This window comes from Stigmatopora argus, chromosome 9, assembly GCF_051989625.1.
Source record: "Stigmatopora argus isolate UIUO_Sarg chromosome 9, RoL_Sarg_1.0, whole genome shotgun sequence".
NCBI classification, from domain to species: Eukaryota; Metazoa; Chordata; class Actinopteri; order Syngnathiformes; family Syngnathidae; genus Stigmatopora; species Stigmatopora argus.
In genome coordinates, this window is record NC_135395.1 from 2,061,057 (window position 1) to 2,081,815 (window position 20,759).

Sequence of the window (20,759 nt, forward strand, 5' to 3'; positions counted from 1 at the left end):
ATTTTAATCAGTACACAAACAGTCACCTGATTTGTACGCTGATGAAATTGACAAGGAGTCGCGCTGCCTTTTTGCTGTTTGGCCTGAAAGGCACAAGGCTGTTCCAATTGACGTGATTCGTTAGTTGCAGCGCCACACTCAGAGGTTGCTCCAAATCATGTGTGCTTTGTCTAAAATGAATCAGTTTTTGAATTGTCAGCAGCAACTGACGGCATCTTGTTTTACTATCTTACTCTTTCTGTATGACGTCGCCCACAAGTGCAATTACAGCGAGAAATTGAGCCACAGCTTGCTTCCACAATTGTTTCTGCTCTGTTCCAACTGGACTTTGATTCCCAGCCAACATCAGAGGTTTTAACGCCCCAAAAACCAAACCGATAGACAGCCGCCATGTTTAAAAGCAATCAAAAAAAATCTCATCAAGGTCACACACAATTGATACTTGCCCAATGTGAATGAATAGCAGACAGTGTGAATCTATATATAATACCTCAACAAAAGAAAACAAAAAGAAATAGCTGTAAAGTATTTTAATTTGTATGAAAAAACAGACATTTACTTCCCTCATGGACCATTCTTTGTTACTTCTGAAGGTGTAAAACCTTTGACATCTAATAATTATAGAGGCCACTCTTCTAATTTCAATTGTTTCTTTGACAATGCCAGCACCACATTCAGAGAGACAAATATATACTGAATTTATACATTTATATTTAAAATAGATTGGATCATTTTTGTCACTTTTTAGTCCAAACGTGCAATGGTTAAAAATGAAAAGACTGATTTTAATATGTTATTGTCCAACAGCAATCCATCAATGATGCCATGCGCTGCGCCACCCTAACCAGGATGAGCGGTAATGAGAGCGGAGGAGAGAATGGCCGACTCCTCACCCATGATTTCCCCAAGACCATCCAAACTCTACCATGCATGAGCCACACTGCCAGCATGGGACTGGGTCCCTCAGGAATGTGATCATATCACAGTGGGAGCAAGAATGAGGGCAGGGTGGAACAGTAAGAGCACAAGACTCAGATGACCTCCAAAAAAAATAAACAAAAAAACATGGCTGTGTGGTTTGACCCATCTTTTTTTTTGCTGTGCCCGACTGGAACAAGATTTAACTTACTGCCAAAATGTACTCTTTAAATGCTCCCTACAAACTACAGACTCGTGACTTTTTTCATATGTGCATATTTGGGAAAACAAGAAGTGTGCTGCAATAAAGAATCTGGGTGTGTTTTTGCTATTTCTTTTTAACTGTGTTATTTTCTGTGATGCAAAAAAAAGTCTTAAGTGTGCCACCTGCCTTGTGCAATTGCAATGGAGTTGTTGACTATAGTCTGTATGTGCAATATTTTCACCTCCACTTCTGGCCCTACTACCTACATGATGCTTATTAGTGGCTAAGGTTGACTTTGCACTGAGGTAGAGATAAGGATAAATCACTACAATTATTATTTTAAGTATATGCCTCCACTCTTTCACACTTTCATTTAAAATAAATATTGGGAGGACCACTGTGACCAGTGTAGCATAGACAGTTTTTAGTATATGGTTTGCACTGGTGTAACATAATAAAGTTTAATTGTTTCACTTGCGATTAATGGCTGAGGCCAAGCAGAGAAAAAAAGAAAAGAAAGAAAACATGCGTTGCTGCTACACCTCATATCACACGTCATGCCTTGTCTTTGTGCCACAGCACCATTTTTTGTACACACAAAGTTTTTAATGTGCTTTGGGGAACTGCCCTTTTGAGAAGGCAATCTGGCACAATATAGTATATAATTTCTTAGCAGCACATGTTGAAAAGGAAAGAAATCTACTGGCAAAAATGTTCCTGAAATTAATAGTTATTCATGGTTTTGATGCATTTGATGGGTTTTAAAAAAAAAATATTTTCACTTATTTGGGCAATTTTTTGAAAAATAACACTAGCCAATATTCTAAAAAAAACCCACCTCTTCACACAATTTAACCATTTACAACCCAAACCAGAGCATCTAATTATAATTCTTTCGACTCCAAGCCTTTAATGGGCTTGCACAAGAAAAAGTTTCAAATATCATTTGTCATCAATGTGTATCATATTTGTATGATAAATTATTTTTGTTAGGGAAAAAATATCACATTACGCAAAAAGTTATGTATCAAAAATGATACAATATAGAGTTAATGATAAGTAAACTCAAGGTCATAAATTACAAAAGTTTTTTTGTAAATATTGCAGTTTCCTTCATTTTTAACACATTTGATTATTATGCAGTCAAAGAAAATTGTTATCCTATTTTCTATAACTATTGTTAGTAAGTTATGGTTTTTTTCTGAAGACTATGCTACTTGTAATATACTTCTCAAAGAAATAAAGTAAAAACTAAACAAAAATCTCACATGTTTAAGTGTATCTTAACATTTAAAGATTGTTTAGGTGTCCCCTTTATTTTCTGAGTAGTGTATTTGTTGTTGTTTGAATTGTTTAATAATAAATAGACCCATTCAAAACATACACAATGATGACACAATAAAATAGACTGTATTTAAAATTACATATAGTGTTATTGTATTAAATAGACCACAAAAGAACAAAATGGCTCACTTGTGGGGGGTACAAAATTTAAAGTTGTCAAGGTTTCAATTGCAGTCACATGTTTTACAATGACCACTTAAGTATTGTAAATGTACTGTATTGATAATGTCATGACCCAACATATTTTACATAAATACTTCAATCAGTTTGTCTGTAGAGAAGTTGAAATTGTTTCTAGGTGACACGTCGTATACTGTATGCTGTATAGCAGGCATTATTCTTTTCATTTTATTTTCTGGCAGATTGAAAATTTGATTATTTTCCACTTCCCTTCGCATGTCCTCTCTCCACTGGAATTGTTACCTCAGTGGAATGTCTGACAAAGTAGATGAAAGGAAAGGCGGGTACATGAAAACATGAAATTACAGTCATTCATCACTCACTATGAAATACCCCTGCATTGCAAATTGTTCATACCTCAAGCTGTGATTGTTACCTGAAGGTGACTGGAAGGTTGTGGCCATGCTTATTATTGAAAGTTTGCTGTGCTAGTTTCATACCATTGCTTCTTCCTCTGTCTATTGATTTGTTCCTTTTTTTTCTGCTTTAGAAACTATGGTACCAAATTTAATTCTTAACATCTCAAATTACTCTCTGTTCAAGATAATAGGCAGTTTACCAAAACCATACATATCAGCACATATTATGTACATAAAACAATTCCCTCTCTCAAATGCCTGTTTTACACTAATGCCTCTGTGTACCAGAAAGGCGTGCAAACTTTACTTCCATCTTGTTGTGCTGTTGTATTAACTAGGACAGAGCACCGGAAGCTTAACATTCAGAGAGATTTTATATGCGATAACAGATTTCTATATAAAAAATATATAATTTAAAAAAACACTCGATGTTTGTATTATAAAGGAGAGTTGGTTTGCCAGTGTTTTACATTTTTAATTGTGGAAAAAATAAAAATGGAAAAAAAACTTACGGATGTGGAAAATCTGTCAAAACTAATGTTTGAATCAAGTTTTGGTTGAATTTGCATTTTAATATCAATGTTCACAAATCATTTTCTTTTTGTATTTTTAAAGTGCCAGTAATTTAACGACATTTGATTTTAATCCATGTTGCTTTCATTTTTGACAGTATATTATGCTTAGAGTTCATTCTTATGATTTTTTTTACTATAGAATGGTGTCTTAAAATATAAAACTCAAACAGTAGTTAGTATGTTTTAATAAGGGGGCGGGGCAATTGAGAAATATTTTTTTCTAGCCAAAGTGTTCTGGAAGGAAGTCATTGTGCTTTTGTAACAAAATAAAGGAATAAACTATGTATATTTGTTCATTGAGGTGTGTTATTTCATTGAGCCTTTTGAATCGCTCTGCTTCAAGCAATAGAATGTTAGAATTTAGCCAGAGAGAGAAGAAAGAAATAAGGCAGGGAAATCATAGATTAGTATAATTGTCCCCATCACAGTAATTGAAATGAATAAATATAGCATACACTTAATTTCAGTTAGCTTTCATACAGATCTTCTATCAATTGCATGCAGAAAAACAGTGAATACTTTTTTTATTCTTCAATAAAGAAGTTGATTTGCCTCTCTTCTGTTTCCCATCTGTCCAACTTGGTGGTTGTTGACATGTAATGCCATGAGGGGAAGATGGATGGGGTTGTAAACACGGGCTGGAGACAGAACGAAGAAGGAAGAGGGAGTGGAGGAGAGATGTATGGCAGCCCACATCACCTCAGACAGAATGATAGATGAGGGGATTATAGAGCAGGGCCACTTTCAACAGTGATCAAAGTTAGAGACCTTCCCGCCACATTGCAGGCAGACTGGTGGACTTGCCAAAAACGGTAGAAAGGGATACACCCTCGACTTTGGGAAATTCATTTTTTACAGTAAGTTACCTATGTACAGTATTCTCCTCATTTCATCCCATTTTCTGGACCGCTTCATCCTCACTAGGGTCGCGGGGGGTGCTGGAGCCTATCCCTGCTGACTTCGGGCCAGAGGCGGGGGACACCCTGAATTGGTGGCCAGCCAATCACAGGGCACAAGGAGACAAACAACCATTCACGCTCACACTAATACCTCGGGGCAATTTAGAGTGTCCAATCAGCCTAAACTGCCTTTTTCATTTGCATAAGTTATCAGTCCCCTAAAATCCACTGACATTATAATAGAAGAATTAAAGCACCACTGCTTTGTCTATTCCTGAAAGCATATAATGCATATTTAGCAGGCACACAAATAAAATATGCCAAGTGGGGCAAGTTTCAATAAATAAATAAATAATTTCATTTAAGCAAAGACACATTTACCATAACTCATTTATCAAAGTCAGAATATAAAACATGAGCATCCTCGTTATCAGTCACCTAAAATTCAATGACATTGCAATAGAAACACTAAAACCCCACTGTTTATTCTATGCATTATTTTATTAGGCACAAAAATCAAATATATATGGGCATGGGCATCCACACTGCATATTCCGAATGTATGCATACGATAACATTTCAGGTATATGCATTTGTGTGTAAGGCATGTGGTGCTGTTGTAATGTCTGTAAACATATTTATTATTTAAAAGCTAAATTACGAATTCTCCCTTCGTAGGCCAACAGTATTTGGTGAACTCTAAGCTCTGCCCTGTGAAGTTTAATGTCAGAATACATGACAACGGAGAAACATAATCCTCTCCAGCCCAGTCAAGAGCTAGTTCTCCCTCTCACTCTATTTATCACGCGTTCGAGTCCTCTCTCTCCATTAAATAAACACAACACAGCAAAGCCTCTCAGATTAGTCCGACTGATTTAAACTGCATTTAATAATAAAGAGCTTTAAATAACGGATTGTCACCGTGCCTTGTGGGGTTTTGTCAATTTATCACAAGCTGGTTTCTTTGTGTTAAGGGCTGCATCTTGTATTTTGGTCTGTTTAACTGTCTTCGTTTGTGTGGCTTGTGTAGCCCCTTTGTCAATATTAATCACTTCGCTTGCCTAAAGGCAGCACCTTGAAGTACAAAAATACTGAGATTTTTGTATTATTAAATAAAAATCTTAAATCAACCTGCTTGTGCATGAAATGCCAGCTACATTTGTACAAATTTCGACATTTTCGGTTATGCAACAAAAAAAATGCTGTTTTGTTTATAATTCTTGTCTACTGATTAGGTTATAATTACCAGCCCCTTGATCAGAACATCCCTTTTACTGACTATTCATCTTCCCCCAAGCCATTCCAAGGCAGGTCTCCAACGGCATATTAGCTCTCTCTTTAGATGTCTCCATGCTAATGTGTTCTACTGTTTGTCAAAGTTTTGAAAACATATGATAAGGACAGTGTTATATCGTCTAGACCAGTGGTTCCCAAACTGGGGGGCGCGCCCCCCTAGGGAGGCGTAAAGAGAATTCAAGGGGGGCGTGAAGTCATCTGCTAAAAAAAATGTTTAAATAGATTATAAGAATAATAAAATCAGAGAATAAATATCTGCCATTAAATACATGCAAAATATGATTATAGCAGTAACTCCAACGGTCCGGGGGGGGGGGGGGGGGTGTGCGGGTCTACTGAAAGCAAGAAGGGGGCGTCAGGTAAGATAGTTTGGGAACCACTGGTCTAGACTCTAGACCAGCGGTCGGGAAGCTTTTTGACAAAGAGAGCCATAAACAATTCATATTTTCAAACATTATTCCTTGAGAGCCATACTCAGAATTTAAAAGTAAAAATACATGAAAATGTGTGCATTTATTAGTCATTTCACCACTTTGAAAGTAAAAAAAGGCTCTGAATTCCTTTGAGAACATTTTTTCACTGTTGCTAATCAACGAGTATCAATGAGAGTATGCATGCAGAAGAGTCTAATGAAGAACAATTATAATTAAAAAGGAGCTAGAGATAGTGTCGGCGACACAGTGCCCGCATGACGCTCCCATTGGTGCGTTTAGGACTTAGGTCTCTCACCAGCGTTTCCCATATTTTACCGAGCAATATACACCCATCAAAAGAGCCACATATGGCTCCCGAGCCATAGGTTCCCTACCCCTGCTCTAGACCATAAAAGGTGCGGGCAAGAGCTGGTGAAATTAAAAGGCTAATGATAAAGATAAGATACACCAAGGAACTACAACACCCAAATCACTAATCCTGACAGCAACTCAGTCGACATATTATCATAGACATTTGCTAAAAGGATGGGAATGGCAGTACGTCATTGCGTCATTATCATGACTTAGCATGGATGTAGTTATTGAATATTCTTCATTATGCATCTCTATCTTAGTGATCTCTGGCCTCACTCTTTGTCAGATCATTTGTACTTTGGGTCCAACTTCCAACATCTTCACATTTATTTCGTCACTCTGATCTATAAAACTAAACAATTGCTTCACTGCAAGTTGATGGAAGGAAATTTCAAATTTCTCAGCCAACAATCGACCATCAAAATAGAATGTCAATTAACTCACTCAGGTTCAAAGTTGATTTGGTGGAGGGAAAATCACAGGAGCAGCCGTGGCCTATTGTGTGTGTTTTTTAAAGATACAAAGTTTTTTTTTTGATGATTATTCTAATCCCACCGAGGACTTCTCACACCAAAGTGGGTTTCTTATCTCACGGCCACAGTCATTTTCTCATTAAAACACAATCACAGGCCACCAACTCAAATGAACCTCCAACTTGTTCTTTGAAAAGGGACATCAGTATTGGGAGAAGCTGGGGCTGGTTAAAATGTAAATTACAGCTGGTCTGTCTGTCCGCGATGGCACACACGGATGCTGCCAGTAAAACGCTTCTAAAAAGAACTGCTTTTAATGACTTTTCAAACCCACGTCAAAGAGGCGTTACTATCAAACAAATGTGTGGAAATGAAATCAGACATTCTGGGATTTAAATTACAAGCACGTAATTTTCATAGCACCAACAAATCAAAGCATTGTATGAATTCACAAGTTAAACACATTGCAGTAATGTTCTTTTACATTATCCAGATATGACAAAAAAAAAGCTGTGTATTAATGGAAATGTGTGGACCGTCAAATATCAAATCAAATTCTCTCTTGCCTGCCCTCACTGAAGTCAGACGAGTGAACCACTACACCATGAGGCGAAACCTCTATTCTTTCAATGCTAGCGTAATATTTGCATATACTGTATAACACTACAACACAACAATATGTGTTCCATGATAGGCAAAACCCTCTAAAACAGATGACGCTCTAAAAACTCTTTGTTAGAATAATGATTCAAACCTTTTAAATCATTATTAGTAATATTTAATTAAAAAAGGAAAAACATCTCTCAACATTTCTGGTTACACTTGCAAGGAAAATGCCATGTGACGTCGTCTTAGCCCCCAGTGCATTCTGACGAGCGGCATACTCTTCTGTCCATTTAGCGGCACATAACCAAAACATTCAAAGGTAATCTGATTTAAACAATTGCCATTGAGAGAAAAACACCTGCGTAAGAATTTGCAGTATAAGCATAATAATTTCTTTATAAGGTAAACTGCCGGTGTCCCAGACAAAACAATTTATGAGTCCTTCGTAGATCATTGCGAACTTGCATCCGGGTGGCTGGGTTGCGAGGTCTATCTCCCAGTAAACAGTCCTTGGAGGGTGAGGTGTTATGTCAACAAGCTGGAGCCAGCAGGGTGACCTCGAGTTTGTCCCAGTCTCAAATTAAAGACACTCTTATACAAAAGTAATTAAAATGCCTTATTACTTATTAAAAATGCTTACCAAAACATATAGAAACACCCCATAATAATTCTATCACTCTTTTTTAGAAAATGACAGAGAGTGTTTAATATAGCTTCACAATTTATTCCTAGACTTGTCTTTGCAGGCTTTGAGATTTAAAAGACATTAAAGAGATCCTATGTAGTGTATAAAGAAACAAATATAAAAAATAACCTACCAAAGTGTCAAAATGTCTAATCTTTTATCTTATTTTGCTGTATGTACTCTATGATAATGTTCTGTTCCTTGAAAAATAAAATATTCAAAAATTGCTGGCACTCTAAAAGCTGGCTTTTTATAAAATAAGTTTGGGGGAACAATTCTGGTTGTAAACCACTGAGGAAATGACAGTGCTTAGTACATATGAGAGCTGATTTCTGCCATGATACCAAAAATGCGAACTTGGGCTTGGTTTTAGCCATGTCAAATAAATCTAGACAATATAGTTTGTTATAGATCCACAATTTGTTCCTGAATTAAAACCAATTTTATTCGCACAAAACAGTTACCTAAAAATCACATTATGGATTTTTAAATTAATTAGAAGGCTATACTTTGTTATTTCATAGAGTGTAAATGCATATTGTCAGTCTGATATTGTCACCAATCGACAGCAGGCAAAAGGTCAATTTCACAAACAATCTAGTAACCCTTCTGAGGGAAATGTCGAGCTTTTTGGATGGTATTTTGGATTGGATTTTTTTTTAGGAGAAAATTGCGCATTTTAATTAAACTGATAATGTGTAGTGTATCCTTTACTTAGTACAAATTATATCTATAATCATTTCTGTTGTTGTATGTTTGTTTATTGGATTTGTTATGGTTCTGTTTTAGAAAATTACCAGGCGATAGAAATTCCAACAGCCAGGTGTGTGTCACCGCAGGCGCATACCTACTCCTTTAGCCACTAAACTGGCTGCATGACATTATGCATGACAGTGCCCTACTGCTTCCTGTTCCCCTTCACTTGCTCTCGCCACAGTCTGTCTTCAATCACCACATTTATTTTGTGTTTAAACCCGGATAAATACAAACTTTTTTAATCCCCTTAGCCTGCCTAACCTGAGTCAATGTTTCCACAATGATTTATTTTGTAAATCAAATAGGCAAATAGTTACACAGTTCACATTACCATAGAAACATACAAAACTTCAAATGTCGCACAGAAAAGCTAGAGTTGAACCATCATCATGAATCATGTTTAATGTCAAATGATCAATTCTCATAATAAAACTGTTTACTGGGCAGCTCACGAGATCTACTGTACTAGCTGCCCAGTATAATATCAGCAATTATATACTGGAAATTAAATATCAATCTTATGACAAAATAGCCACGTTACAAACTAAATGGATTCTGAATTGCTGTGTATTACACTAAAAACATGTGATATATTTGCTACTTTGTACACAAAGAGCAATATAGAATATGCTACCTGCCAACATGTTGGCATGATATTTTTTGATATATTTTTTAACAAATTCAGGATTTTTTAGCTTACAAACAAACATGCTGAGACTCTCCCCCTTTCATAATGAACATATTGTACAGCTAATTAAACAAGCTGCCTTCTCTGCTCTGAAAGGGCAAAATAATCCTCAGTTTAAAATTCAAAGTTTGCGAATTATAAAACCACACTTGACATTCAGCATTTAGACCTAGGGTGTGTTCCTGTGACAACAGTATTATTTTTTTCCTCCTTGTGCCATTTTGCTCTCACGCTGTTAACCAAAAAGCATGCTCATCAATTTCTATACACAGAGACCCGAGTGAGTTGTGCCAAAAATAATGGAACACTAATATTTGCCAGCTCTTTGCATTTCAGGAGCACTATTACAAACAACGTCCTGTGATCCTCATCCTGACATTTAACTAATGCAATTCTACCACCAATAAATTCCATCCAGACAGGATCTAGGATCAGGGGCTCAGCCGTGAGGTTGCAGATTAGGGACGAGTGAGTACATCACTATCTGTGTTTGAACCTGTATCCAACCATCTAAATCAGGGGTGTCAAACTCATTTTTTGTCGCGGGCCACATGGTGGTTTCGATTACATCCGGAGGGCCGTTATGTCTTCCAACTAGGCTGCCAAAATTAATCGATTAATAAATTGACAGCTTTCTCGATCGTGCTAATCGATAGATCATTTTTGGACATTCAAATTAGTACAAATTTTTGCAATTATTGATTTAAAATGAGGAAACACAGGAAATAATCTACAATCTTCATTTGAATTTCAACATAAAACAGAAAGTTGGCACTCATCCTTTACTTTCTCGGGCCACACAAAATGATGCGGCGGGCCAGATTTGGCCCCCGGGCCACCACTTTGACACATGTGATCTAAATGATCTGTATCTGTATCTTTACTCGGAGGGTGCGGTGCCTAGACCAGATGTGCGTCTGGTTCGCTGGAAACGTGTGTGGCTTACATCAGCACCACTTCATCATTGGCTGGCTTACACATACTTGGATAGTCCAAAAAACATGCATAAAGATAGTCACAGGCAGTCCCCCTTGCTTTTCAATCACTCCTACAAAACGCCTGTCATCCTTAGTCATACCATACACAATCAGGGAGTCTGCACAGGCCGATAGATCAAAGCGGTGGCTTTCCTTGAATGTAATGGTCTTTGATGTTGACACTAAGCTGCTTTGCAGCCTCATTGAACCAGTGACACCTCTTTGTCATTTGCCTGCTTTCTATGCAAAGGATGTTGGCTGGGAACACTTGTGCACTACCTTGTTTCAGTGTGGATAATGCACACTTTCTACGCATTTCCTTTGTGCACTTGATGACAATTGTGACTAATACTATTACAAATAAATTAAATAACGAAATCACATATTCTACATTTATAGGTAAATTAAAGACTATTATATTCTACTCAAAAATAATAATAATACATAGCTCGGAAAATCGGTATCTTGATATGAACATAGGTGGTTTCTCTTTATTACACGTGATTGATGTACATACACTGGGCGTTCAACATTCATTCACAGCTACAGAGCAGACCCTGGCGGCAGGATTGCTTAAAGACATTTTAGTAAAAATTGCAAGAAGCTGTGGATTTTGGTTAGCAAAATAAGTAAATAAAATCTGATAAACAATAAATTCTGAATTTGAACTGTTTGCTTAAGTACACTAAATGTGTCTTTGGATTTAAAGGTTTGAACATCCATTCCACAACTATTGTACTGTCTCTCATGTTATTTTCTGAACCACTTTATCCTCACTAGGGTCGCAGGGGGTGCCGGAGCCCATCCCAGCTGACTTCGGCCCACAGGTGGGGGACACCCTGAATTTGCGGCCAGCCAATGACAGGGCACAAGGAGACAAACAACAGTTCACGCCCATACCTAGGGGCAATTTAGAGTGTCCAATCAACCTACCATGCATGTCTTTCGAATGTGGGAGGAACCCGGAGTACCTGGAGAAAACCCAAGCAGGCCCAGTGAGAAAATGCAAACGGCACACAGGTGAACCGACCTGGATTTGAACTCAGGTCTCCCACTGTGAGGCCGACGTGCTAACCACTCATCCGCCGGGCCGTCCCTCCTGAACTGTATGATCCAATAATTGCATACATATAGACTAACCATGAAATAGGGTATAAAAAAAATATATAGATACAAATGCAAGTGGCTCCACAGTTTAGCGGAAACCCTAACTAAACTGCATTAAAGAGTCAAAATATAATTTTCGGACATGTTAACTCAGCACATATTTATACATCAGATAGAACCTTCCTCCGTTTGAATGACAGACATTCTAATCATGCTCATTAAGATTTCAGCCACTGATTAAATTCTATTTTTTTCTCTTCTTTATCAACACAACTTCCCAATTCTCCCAATAACGGTTTCCATGGTGATTTTTGAAAAGGCCTTTTTCGCTTCCATCAGTGCTCAGTGTAACTAAATGATTTTAACTGTGTTGCCATTTGGCTTGTGATAAGGGGCATTCTTCAGCTGCAGTAAAAACTGGTAGTACAGTATGTACATATGAATTATTTAAGAGAATGTATATAATGCTGAAAAGCTGAGACATTTTGTGGGGGAAACATATCTCACAAAACTGTGATACTAGATAAAACCACCACAGATTTCCATTTGCACTAAAATTGGTTTTGCAGCAACAAGGTGAGTTTAATAGAGAAGGCTTTAAGAAGTTTGCTTTACCTGCATCAATAAAAAAGGTACATTTTGCCAGTGCAGCAAAAGAAAAAAAAAAGAAAAAGTGGTTCATCACTTAAAAGGGTAAGTGGTCAAGTCATGATTTACTATTTAGTGTGGGTATAAACATGTTACACTTGCCCATTTATTGCAGTGTACTAAGTGCATCTGCAAGTGTGATTCACCATACAAAAGGCAGTATTTGAAATTGTCATTTTAATTCAAACCTTAATCTTACAAAACACACATAAAACCAGTATTTCAACAAATCACAGAATGCATGGCACATTTCAAGATAAAAATTATCACACAAAGCAAATAAGAGTTATCTAGTTATACCAAGTAATGCATGTTGTGAATTAACAATGTCAAACATGCAGCTTTGGCAATCAATGGAATGTAGCACTTGATCCCTATCAAAAGATGCCAGAAAGACACTGTATGCTGTAATTACGTTGTGACGTAGAACTTGTGCTGCTGTAAGACCTGCTGACTTTTTTTCACACTCCAAGGCACTCCAAGCAATATGACTGACGACAGGAAGAAGGTCCCTACAAACATGCTTCGATACTGGGCCACGGATACAGTGGAAGAGGATTTCATCCTACTTACACAATTACCCTCAACTTTACAAATCCAGCAATTGACAATGGATTTAGAGTATGAATGCCCCTAAATGTAGCTGCGGTGTGGCCATACTATAGGGGGAAAAAATGAAGAAAATAAAATGAGCCATACCAAATGTCTCCCATTGCCAAAGAATATAAGCATGGGGTAACCATGACATGACAATGAATTGGCAAAGCGAAAAATAATAAGCAATGAATATACTTTTCTTTGAAAACTTAATTTGCATAGTCCCGGAGAAATTACACCTTTGCATGTATCACTGATTTCCATGCTTATTTCAGTGGCAATTTAAAAGCAATTCCTGATATTGGAACACCCACTTGTAAATAGCCATATGAAAACAATGACAACTAATGTTGTGTTGTCTACTCCTAGTGTGCAGAGTCTGAGCCCCCGAATGTTTGTTCGTTTGTCATTTGTAAGTCCATTCATTCATCTTCTGTACAGCGCATCCTTGGAAGGGTTCCGGGGGCTGCCAGGGTCTATCCCAGCTGATTTCGGGCGAAAGGCACACCCTAGACGCACCTGCCCACACCGAGGTCCGGTGAGTGAACCTCTACACTACCAGGTGGCTCCTTTGCAAGTTTTAGCTGGAAATTATCCATATATACATATATACAACACATACATATACACACATATATATATATGTATATATATTTATATATATACACACATATATATATATGTATGTATATATATTTATATATATACACACACATATATATATATGTATGTATATTTATGTATATACATATATATATGTATATATATATATATATATATATATATACACACATATATATATGTATATATATTTATATATATACACACATATATATATATATATATACATACATACACATATATACATACATATACATATACATATATATATATATATATATACACATATATATACATATACACACACACACACATATATATATATACAATTAGCAAGACACCAAACCAAGCTTTACATACCTTCTTCAGGTTTTATTACCCATAAAATCATATTTCGTTTTTGACAATATGACTTTAACTGTCCCTTTTGTATTTCAGAGTAGTTTCGCCCAAAAAAATGTGATGTATATGTGAAGTCAGAATGTTTTTGCTTCATTCAAAAATTCCATTATGTACATAATAACCTTCAGCCTTTTAGATCAGTAATCCCACCATTATGCTGCGTTCAATTTTGAGAGAAGTACTCAAGAATGAGGCGAAGGTGACCTAAACGGTCTTTTAGTGAGGAGAGAGAAAGGACCGTGGTTTGATAGGAAGGGTCTAACTGGAGGACTGAGAGTAGCCACCAGCACCAAGCTGGACCATTTGATGACGCCTGGGAGAAAAATAATAATAATAAAAACTGTGCATAAACTGAAATGAAGAGATGAAAGCTCAAAAGTCAATAACTAAACATGGGCCATACACAAAACACACATATATATGTAGCACTTACAATTACACCTCATTAACTTTTTATTTTGGCAGTAGCAGCAAAAAGCTATTCTTAAATTGAGACATTTACTGTCATAATTATTCATGGCCTGAGTCATAGTCATATAATAAAATTATTGCTTCTTCATGGTCATTCATATTGAACAATTTTAAGAAAAACACACTTTACCATCATTGCAAGAAAGTCAAAATGTAAAAAATTCTAATCTTAATTTAGAATACAACCCTTTGGTCAAATTATTGAAAATCTCATTCCTTTGTCACTTTCTATATACTACAAAAATAGCAATTTTAAAAAATGTAGTTTAACTCACAAGAAATGAACAATTTTGAGTAGTTCATATGTATTGGATTGATTGTATTTTACAGAGTGAATGTGAAATTCAAGTAATGTCAAATGTCTCTACCTGGATATTCTCCTCAATACTAGGCATGGTGCCATATTGCCTGTTTATCTGGTCTCTCATGCGGCTGCCAAGGCGCTGATACCAGTCCTGAGCTTGTTGATAGACACTGTCATGGAGACTCTGCAGTAGTTCCAATTCACTTCCTTCAACCTGTAGGTAGAAGTAATTTAGTTTATCCAAAAATAATCAACAGACCAGACACTCTTCAAACACTTGATACCTTGATATCTTCCAGATATTCAATATCAGCTGTGTGGTAGCCATCCCTTAGACCTCTTTTTAAGACTCTGAACCTGTTGCTACCCAGACTGTCCACATAAGACCGGCCATCTGGTAGCAGCTCGAGGCTAAGGATCTCCAGCATGCAGCCATAATCTGCAAATCTTAGAAAAAGTGAAGGAGAGACTGTGACTACACTAGAATAGTGATGTTAAATTTTTAATATATATATAGTGAATATAAGTGTCGCGCAAACCCTTTGCTATGTTCGTAGCTGCACATGCCAAACTTCTTAGTTCCTGTCTCCATACAGCGACGCATCATCAGTCGGTATCGAGGTTCAAAGATGTGCAGGGGGCACGCTACACCTGGGTATGCCACAGTGCAAACAAAAATCGGGATGTCCTTTGTGAGGCTGTAGAGGGGTAGAGAAAACTGAATTTAAGAACTGAATTTCTATCCAGAATCCATTTAAAATAGATTGCATGACGGTAAAGGTTTTATTTAATTGCACCTACTTTGAAAGTTCAGCCATTTCAGCTTCATGGATTTCTTTCCTTTCAGCCAACTGTGCAGGGAAAAGGCCGTCCATGATATCCAGAATCACACCAGTGATGTTATACTTTCTATTTTTCAAGTACTGGGAAAAAAAGAAGAAGAGAAGACCCAAGAATTATTTTGACCGAGTAGTTGCACAGCATTGTTCTTAAAGCATCAGGAATACAAGTGAAATAAAATGTGAGGACACATGGAACACTATTGTTACCTCTTGTAGGGGCTGCTTACACAGTGGACAGCGGAGGTTGTGGTCTAGACTCCTTTCTATGCAGTTTTTACAGAAAGTGTGGCCACATGGAGTTGTAACTGGCTCATGAAACAACCTGTAAATTACATAAAATCATCCCAAATGGCCGTCTATAGGGAGAAACTGCATAATCATCTGCATGACAACTATGGAGAGAAAATGATCCTAACCTGATGCAGAGAGGGCATTCAAAGTCTGACGCAGTGAGTACGTGAAGAGTTTTATCACCGGGACCTGAAATAACATCAGAATTTTCTAAATGTAATATGCCAACAAAATGAAAACAATTTATGATATTTATTTTATAATAATTATAAATATCTATTGCCATTTAGAATCATAAAATCATATTTCGTAGTGGGTAGAGAGAATTTTCAGATTTTGCGACATCTTTGTTAGTATCAGCTAGCACACGTTGCTTTAAACAAATGATGAGAACACGTCATTGAAAAGGAAGTGAGCACGCCTCTTAACTTTCAAGATATTTGAATGTTTTGACAAGGTACAAAATGCAGAACATATTTAGAACATGACGTTGTGTTTCAAAATAAATCATTATGCTAAGTTAAAATGGCGAGCCAAAAACCAAAACTTTCAAAATTTTAATTTTTTTCATGTATAAATGTCTGGAAAAAAACATTGCTTTTTTAAAATTTAATTTTCATAGTTTTGATCAAAAATGCATATTTAGTAGTTTGGTAAAGACTGGCGTAGTAAACTACGGAAGATTCATAGCATTTGGCAACTGTTTGTCACTGTACTGCTGCCATTACCATCCTCCTTTCTTGTCATCGTCTCCTCATCATCTTCACTAGCGGGCAGGAAGGAGACAGCTTGGCAAAGGCTCAAGCAACATTCTGTGCTATTGTCGTGCTTCGGGTTTGAGCTCTAAAGAAACACAATTTCGAGATTTCAGAAGAACACCTCCTACGATGCAAACATTCATCTACTCACCGCGTCTGCAGCACGCAACTGGTATGCGTCTCTCTTATTGTTGCTCACTACATTTCCATGTGGATGTTTGAGGTCATCAGGATGGGTTACCAGGGTGCCACTAAGGCTTGTAATCGGGTAGGAAGCTTTCAAGTATTCACCTAAAAGCTGGATAATGCAAGCCGCTTCCTCGGGCACTGAGATTCCTTCTGCTTCTAGAATCTGCCAATTTAAGCCATATAGTATTAGAAATTAATAAATAACCTATTTTTATTATAAACATGTGTGATAAAAAGTGTTATATATAACACTTTTTATCACACATGTTTATATGTATATATATATATATATATATATATATATATATATATATATATATATATATATATATATATATATTCAAGATTACACTATAAAAGGTGAGTAATAAACCTTCTTGATGTGATTCTTAGCAGGAACAAAGTCAGCTTGAAGTTTGAGGCAATGATGAAACTGGATGAGGGATTCTGTCTTCTGAGCCATTTCTAGCAGTATGTTCCCTTTACGAAAAAAGCCCTGTGTACACGGAAGATAATAATCAGTGGTGTACTATATGACAGGCTTTCTCACTGTCAGTAGTGGATAACTAGTTTGGGATGTGGCCATAAGATAATTAAATATTATATAGCACAGAAACAAAAATAGGGATTATACAAATCATCTAACCACACTGCCAAGTTTATGACATGACGTTCTGTAGGAATATTTTTGGCATGCCAGTAACACAAAGAAACAATGGACTGAGAAACTTAAAATTAAATATATAAGAGAGCCTAATGTCCTCAAAACGTCACAAATGCCCAAAACATATCTTTATAATTTGGATGCCTCTACAAGCATCATTAAAACTTTTATCATTGTGACATTTACGGTGGCCGCACAGCATCATATGAGAGACATTTTTTTACTCTAGCTACCTCAACTAGCTACGTGAGAGGTGTATATCTAGTGTTGACGCACATCGACGCTGTAAATAGCAGGCAAAATAATAAAGCTTGACCTTCGAACTAATGATGTACCATTCTGACCTTTTTGAATAAAAACAGAGCAATATCATATTTATAATGGCAGATTTTAAAAAAATATATTTCAACTCTAAATTTTGCAGGTACTGGTCACACACATGGCTTTGTATGAAAATTTTGTATGATTATTATCCCTAATGTATCTCACCTCAATCCATAATGGCCTAAGAGAACAGAGGTAATCAAGGTCTGCCAGAGCATCAGAGAAACGCAGCAGGCCACAGCATGCTTCAGCTCTGTATAGCTTTAGACTGGGGTCTTCAGGAACTAAATATGAAAAAGTGACAAATAAAATCACATATTAGAATGTGTAAACATGGAATCATGACATGGTTTGACCCTGCAGTTACACGTGTCAAATAACTAACCCCATGTAATATTGTTTTATTCTTATCTGAAAAACACAATGAGGTTACTAATACATTTTTAAAGATGAAACTTGTTTCCCAACATTTTACATATGAACACAATAATTCTGGTGTAATATGTTGATATACAGGTTAGCTTTATAGTGCCAAACAAGCAATCTCCTCTAATCCAAAACATTTACAAAACAATTAAGGGTTATTTCATAAAAAGTGAAAATTCCAGAAGACCTACGCCAACATAATGAGTCTCATTGCAGAGTATTATAGCTGTAACTTAAGGGCCGCCATTCCAGTCATGTGGGTATTACTCAATGTTCCACAGAATGCTGATTGTTGTAGGACTGCCCATGCTTTAACATTTACATCCCAGACACCGTACTTATGAAACTGAATTCAGAATTACAAAAGAGTAAAAAAATGTATTACATATTCAACAGATTACATGATTCTACTGTGCCTGAACCAAGGGCCAAGTTTTTTTTGTTATGACAAGTAGTCATTAACATGATTTAAATAGACTTACAAAACCTATTTAGGTGGCCTGGTGTACAAGTGGTTAGCGCATCTGCCTCACAGCTCTGGGGTCCTGGGTTCAAATCCCAGGGTCGGTCCACCTGTGTGGAGTTTGCATGCTCTCCCCGGGCCTGTATGGGTTTCCTCCCACATTCCAAAAACAAGAAAGGTAGGCTGATTGGACACTCTAAATTGCCCCTAGGTATGGGTGTCAGCGTGCATGGCTTTCCATCTCCTTGTTCCCTGCGATCAGCTGGCCACTGATTCAGGGTGTGCCCTGCCTCAGCTGGGATAGGCTACAGCACCCCCCGCAGCCCTAATGAGGATAACGCAGTTCAGAAAATGAGATGAGAAGAGAAAACCTATTTACTGATTGACAATTTAAGAGTGAAAGGTGGAATGATGAGAGAATAGAATATGTCCCCATATTTTTAGTATATGAAAACAGGAAGTAGAAAGATTTCCTTGAACACAAAATAATGTCTGAAAGATGTCAATTTAGGACTTTTGCACCATTCCCATGTTTGTGGGATGTTATGATCTGACTTTGACTTGACTATGTTTTGACTTATCAACTAAACTTTTCCTCTATTTTAATGTGTGTACTATGTGTCCTTCTTGCATAATATACCTTACCTTGATGTATCCCGTCGTTGGCAACAAGTAAAGCCTCTTGGTACTGTTTGGCTCGTAGCTTCTCCTGCAAGTGCCGCTTGATCTTTGCATCCTGGGGCCAGCACTTCTCAATGACACGGATAAGTAAAACATTGTTCTTCGCGTTCCTCATTTCCCTCTGTTTTAACCTCTCTTTGCAGATCGGACATTTAGAGGGGATGTAGGCCACTACACACCTTCTGCAGAAGGTGTGACCGCAAGGTATGGTCACCGGTTCCCAAATGGGAAATAGGCAAAGTCGGCACTCCAAAAGCTCCATGGATGTGGTCTTCTTGCAGTATTCGGCGACAATTATTGCTCTTTGAAGAACACGTTCTGACATGAACGCATTTGCTCAACTTTGCTCAATTTAGCCACTGTTAACGCCCACTGAACACAATGTCTTCGCTTATTTAACGCAGTTGTTCCGAGCCGCCCTACCGACCGACATTACATATAATATGAGAGTCTTTGGCAACCGTGACGCGTTTTCTTCTCCATCAGGGAAAGACGAAACTGGTTGAGCGCGTCGCTTCTCCCAAAATCCAAAACGCAGCCGTCACGTCCATGAACTCAGACGGAATATGTTGAAATTTCTCGTGAGTGCCGATAATCCCCGTTTGCTAGGAACTCCGCACACGGGCACGATTCCAGGTTACTGTTACAACATTACGTTACATAAATAAAAACCACGTGACAGCACCCAACGTGCTGATTGGCTAGGAAGCTCGCCGTCAGCCCTGTTGTGAAACCCGGAGCTTCTGAGTTTCATAACACAATTTATGGGATGATTTAAAAATAATAATGAAACGAGTGTTCAAAACAAATTATATTACATCCGCATGCTTTTTTTCCAAGTGCTGGTGAAAGCTATTCCATTTGCCACTCATCATATTGTACGTACGACACAATAGATGGGATTCCCAAATGGAGATAAACGAGGGGGCAAGTGATAGATTGAAGCCACATGAAAACCTGATTACCGAATAGGTTTGGCTGCGCAATAACAGTCTGCTTTGAGTTTAAATAACGTATCTAAAGCAATTTCATGATTGGAAATATCAAAAACTTGTTCGATGAAAATATATATTTTTTGACAAGCTTGTTTAGGTCACGATTAGCAGATTAAATGTTTTGTTTTATTAAATAATATTGATAGATCATATTCCTTTTATTTCAAACACCATGTCACTTTAACATAAAGATGAACAAAAAAGTATCTATCAAATCAGCTTTTTTT

General features: G+C 37.1%; 2 protein-coding genes across 6 annotated transcripts in view; one reads left to right on the forward strand and one right to left on the reverse strand.

Moving 5' to 3' along the window:
* The window catches only part of LOC144082086 (glutamate receptor 1-like), a 48,912-nt gene extending 45,037 nt beyond the window's left edge, over positions 1-3,875 (forward strand). For 3 of the 5 annotated variants that reach the window (XM_077608921.1, XM_077608922.1, XM_077608920.1), the window contains one exon: positions 808-3,875. In XM_077608921.1, coding sequence (XP_077465047.1) covers positions 808-975 — 168 coding nt within the window. In that variant the 3' untranslated portion in view covers positions 976-3,875. The remainder of the gene's footprint in view (positions 1-807) is intronic. The other 2 variants (XM_077608924.1, XM_077608923.1) reach the window with 1 other exon arrangement.
* An 8,786-nt stretch (positions 3,876-12,661) lies between these two features.
* Positions 12,662-20,250, reverse strand: LOC144082943 (LON peptidase N-terminal domain and RING finger protein 1-like). Its single transcript, XM_077610449.1, has 12 exons — positions 19,502-20,250; positions 18,133-18,251; positions 17,353-17,475; positions 16,942-17,142; positions 16,761-16,875; positions 16,158-16,221; positions 15,949-16,063; positions 15,701-15,822; positions 15,439-15,597; positions 15,184-15,346; positions 14,964-15,113; positions 12,662-14,437 (listed from the first exon to the last, which is right to left on the reverse strand). Exons 1-12 carry the CDS (start codon positions 19,860-19,862, stop codon positions 14,288-14,290), a joined length of 1,842 nt encoding a protein of 613 aa, XP_077466575.1. The 5' UTR covers positions 19,863-20,250; the 3' UTR covers positions 12,662-14,287.
* Positions 20,251-20,759: the final 509 nt, after the last annotated feature.

Bases quoted from the DNA above. Each gene is read 5' to 3' on its own strand.
- LOC144082943 (XM_077610449.1), bottom strand. From the start codon at position 19,862: ATGTCAGAACGTGTTCTTCAAAGAGCAATAATTGTCGCCGAATACTGC. The intron at 16,064-16,157 runs GTTAGGATCATT...TGTAATTTACAG, and splicing joins GAATGCCCTCTCTGCATCAG to GTTGTTTCATGAGCCAGTTA. The intron at 15,823-15,948 runs GTAACAATAGTG...TTTTTTTCCCAG, and splicing joins GTAAGCAGCCCCTACAAGAG to TACTTGAAAAATAGAAAGTA.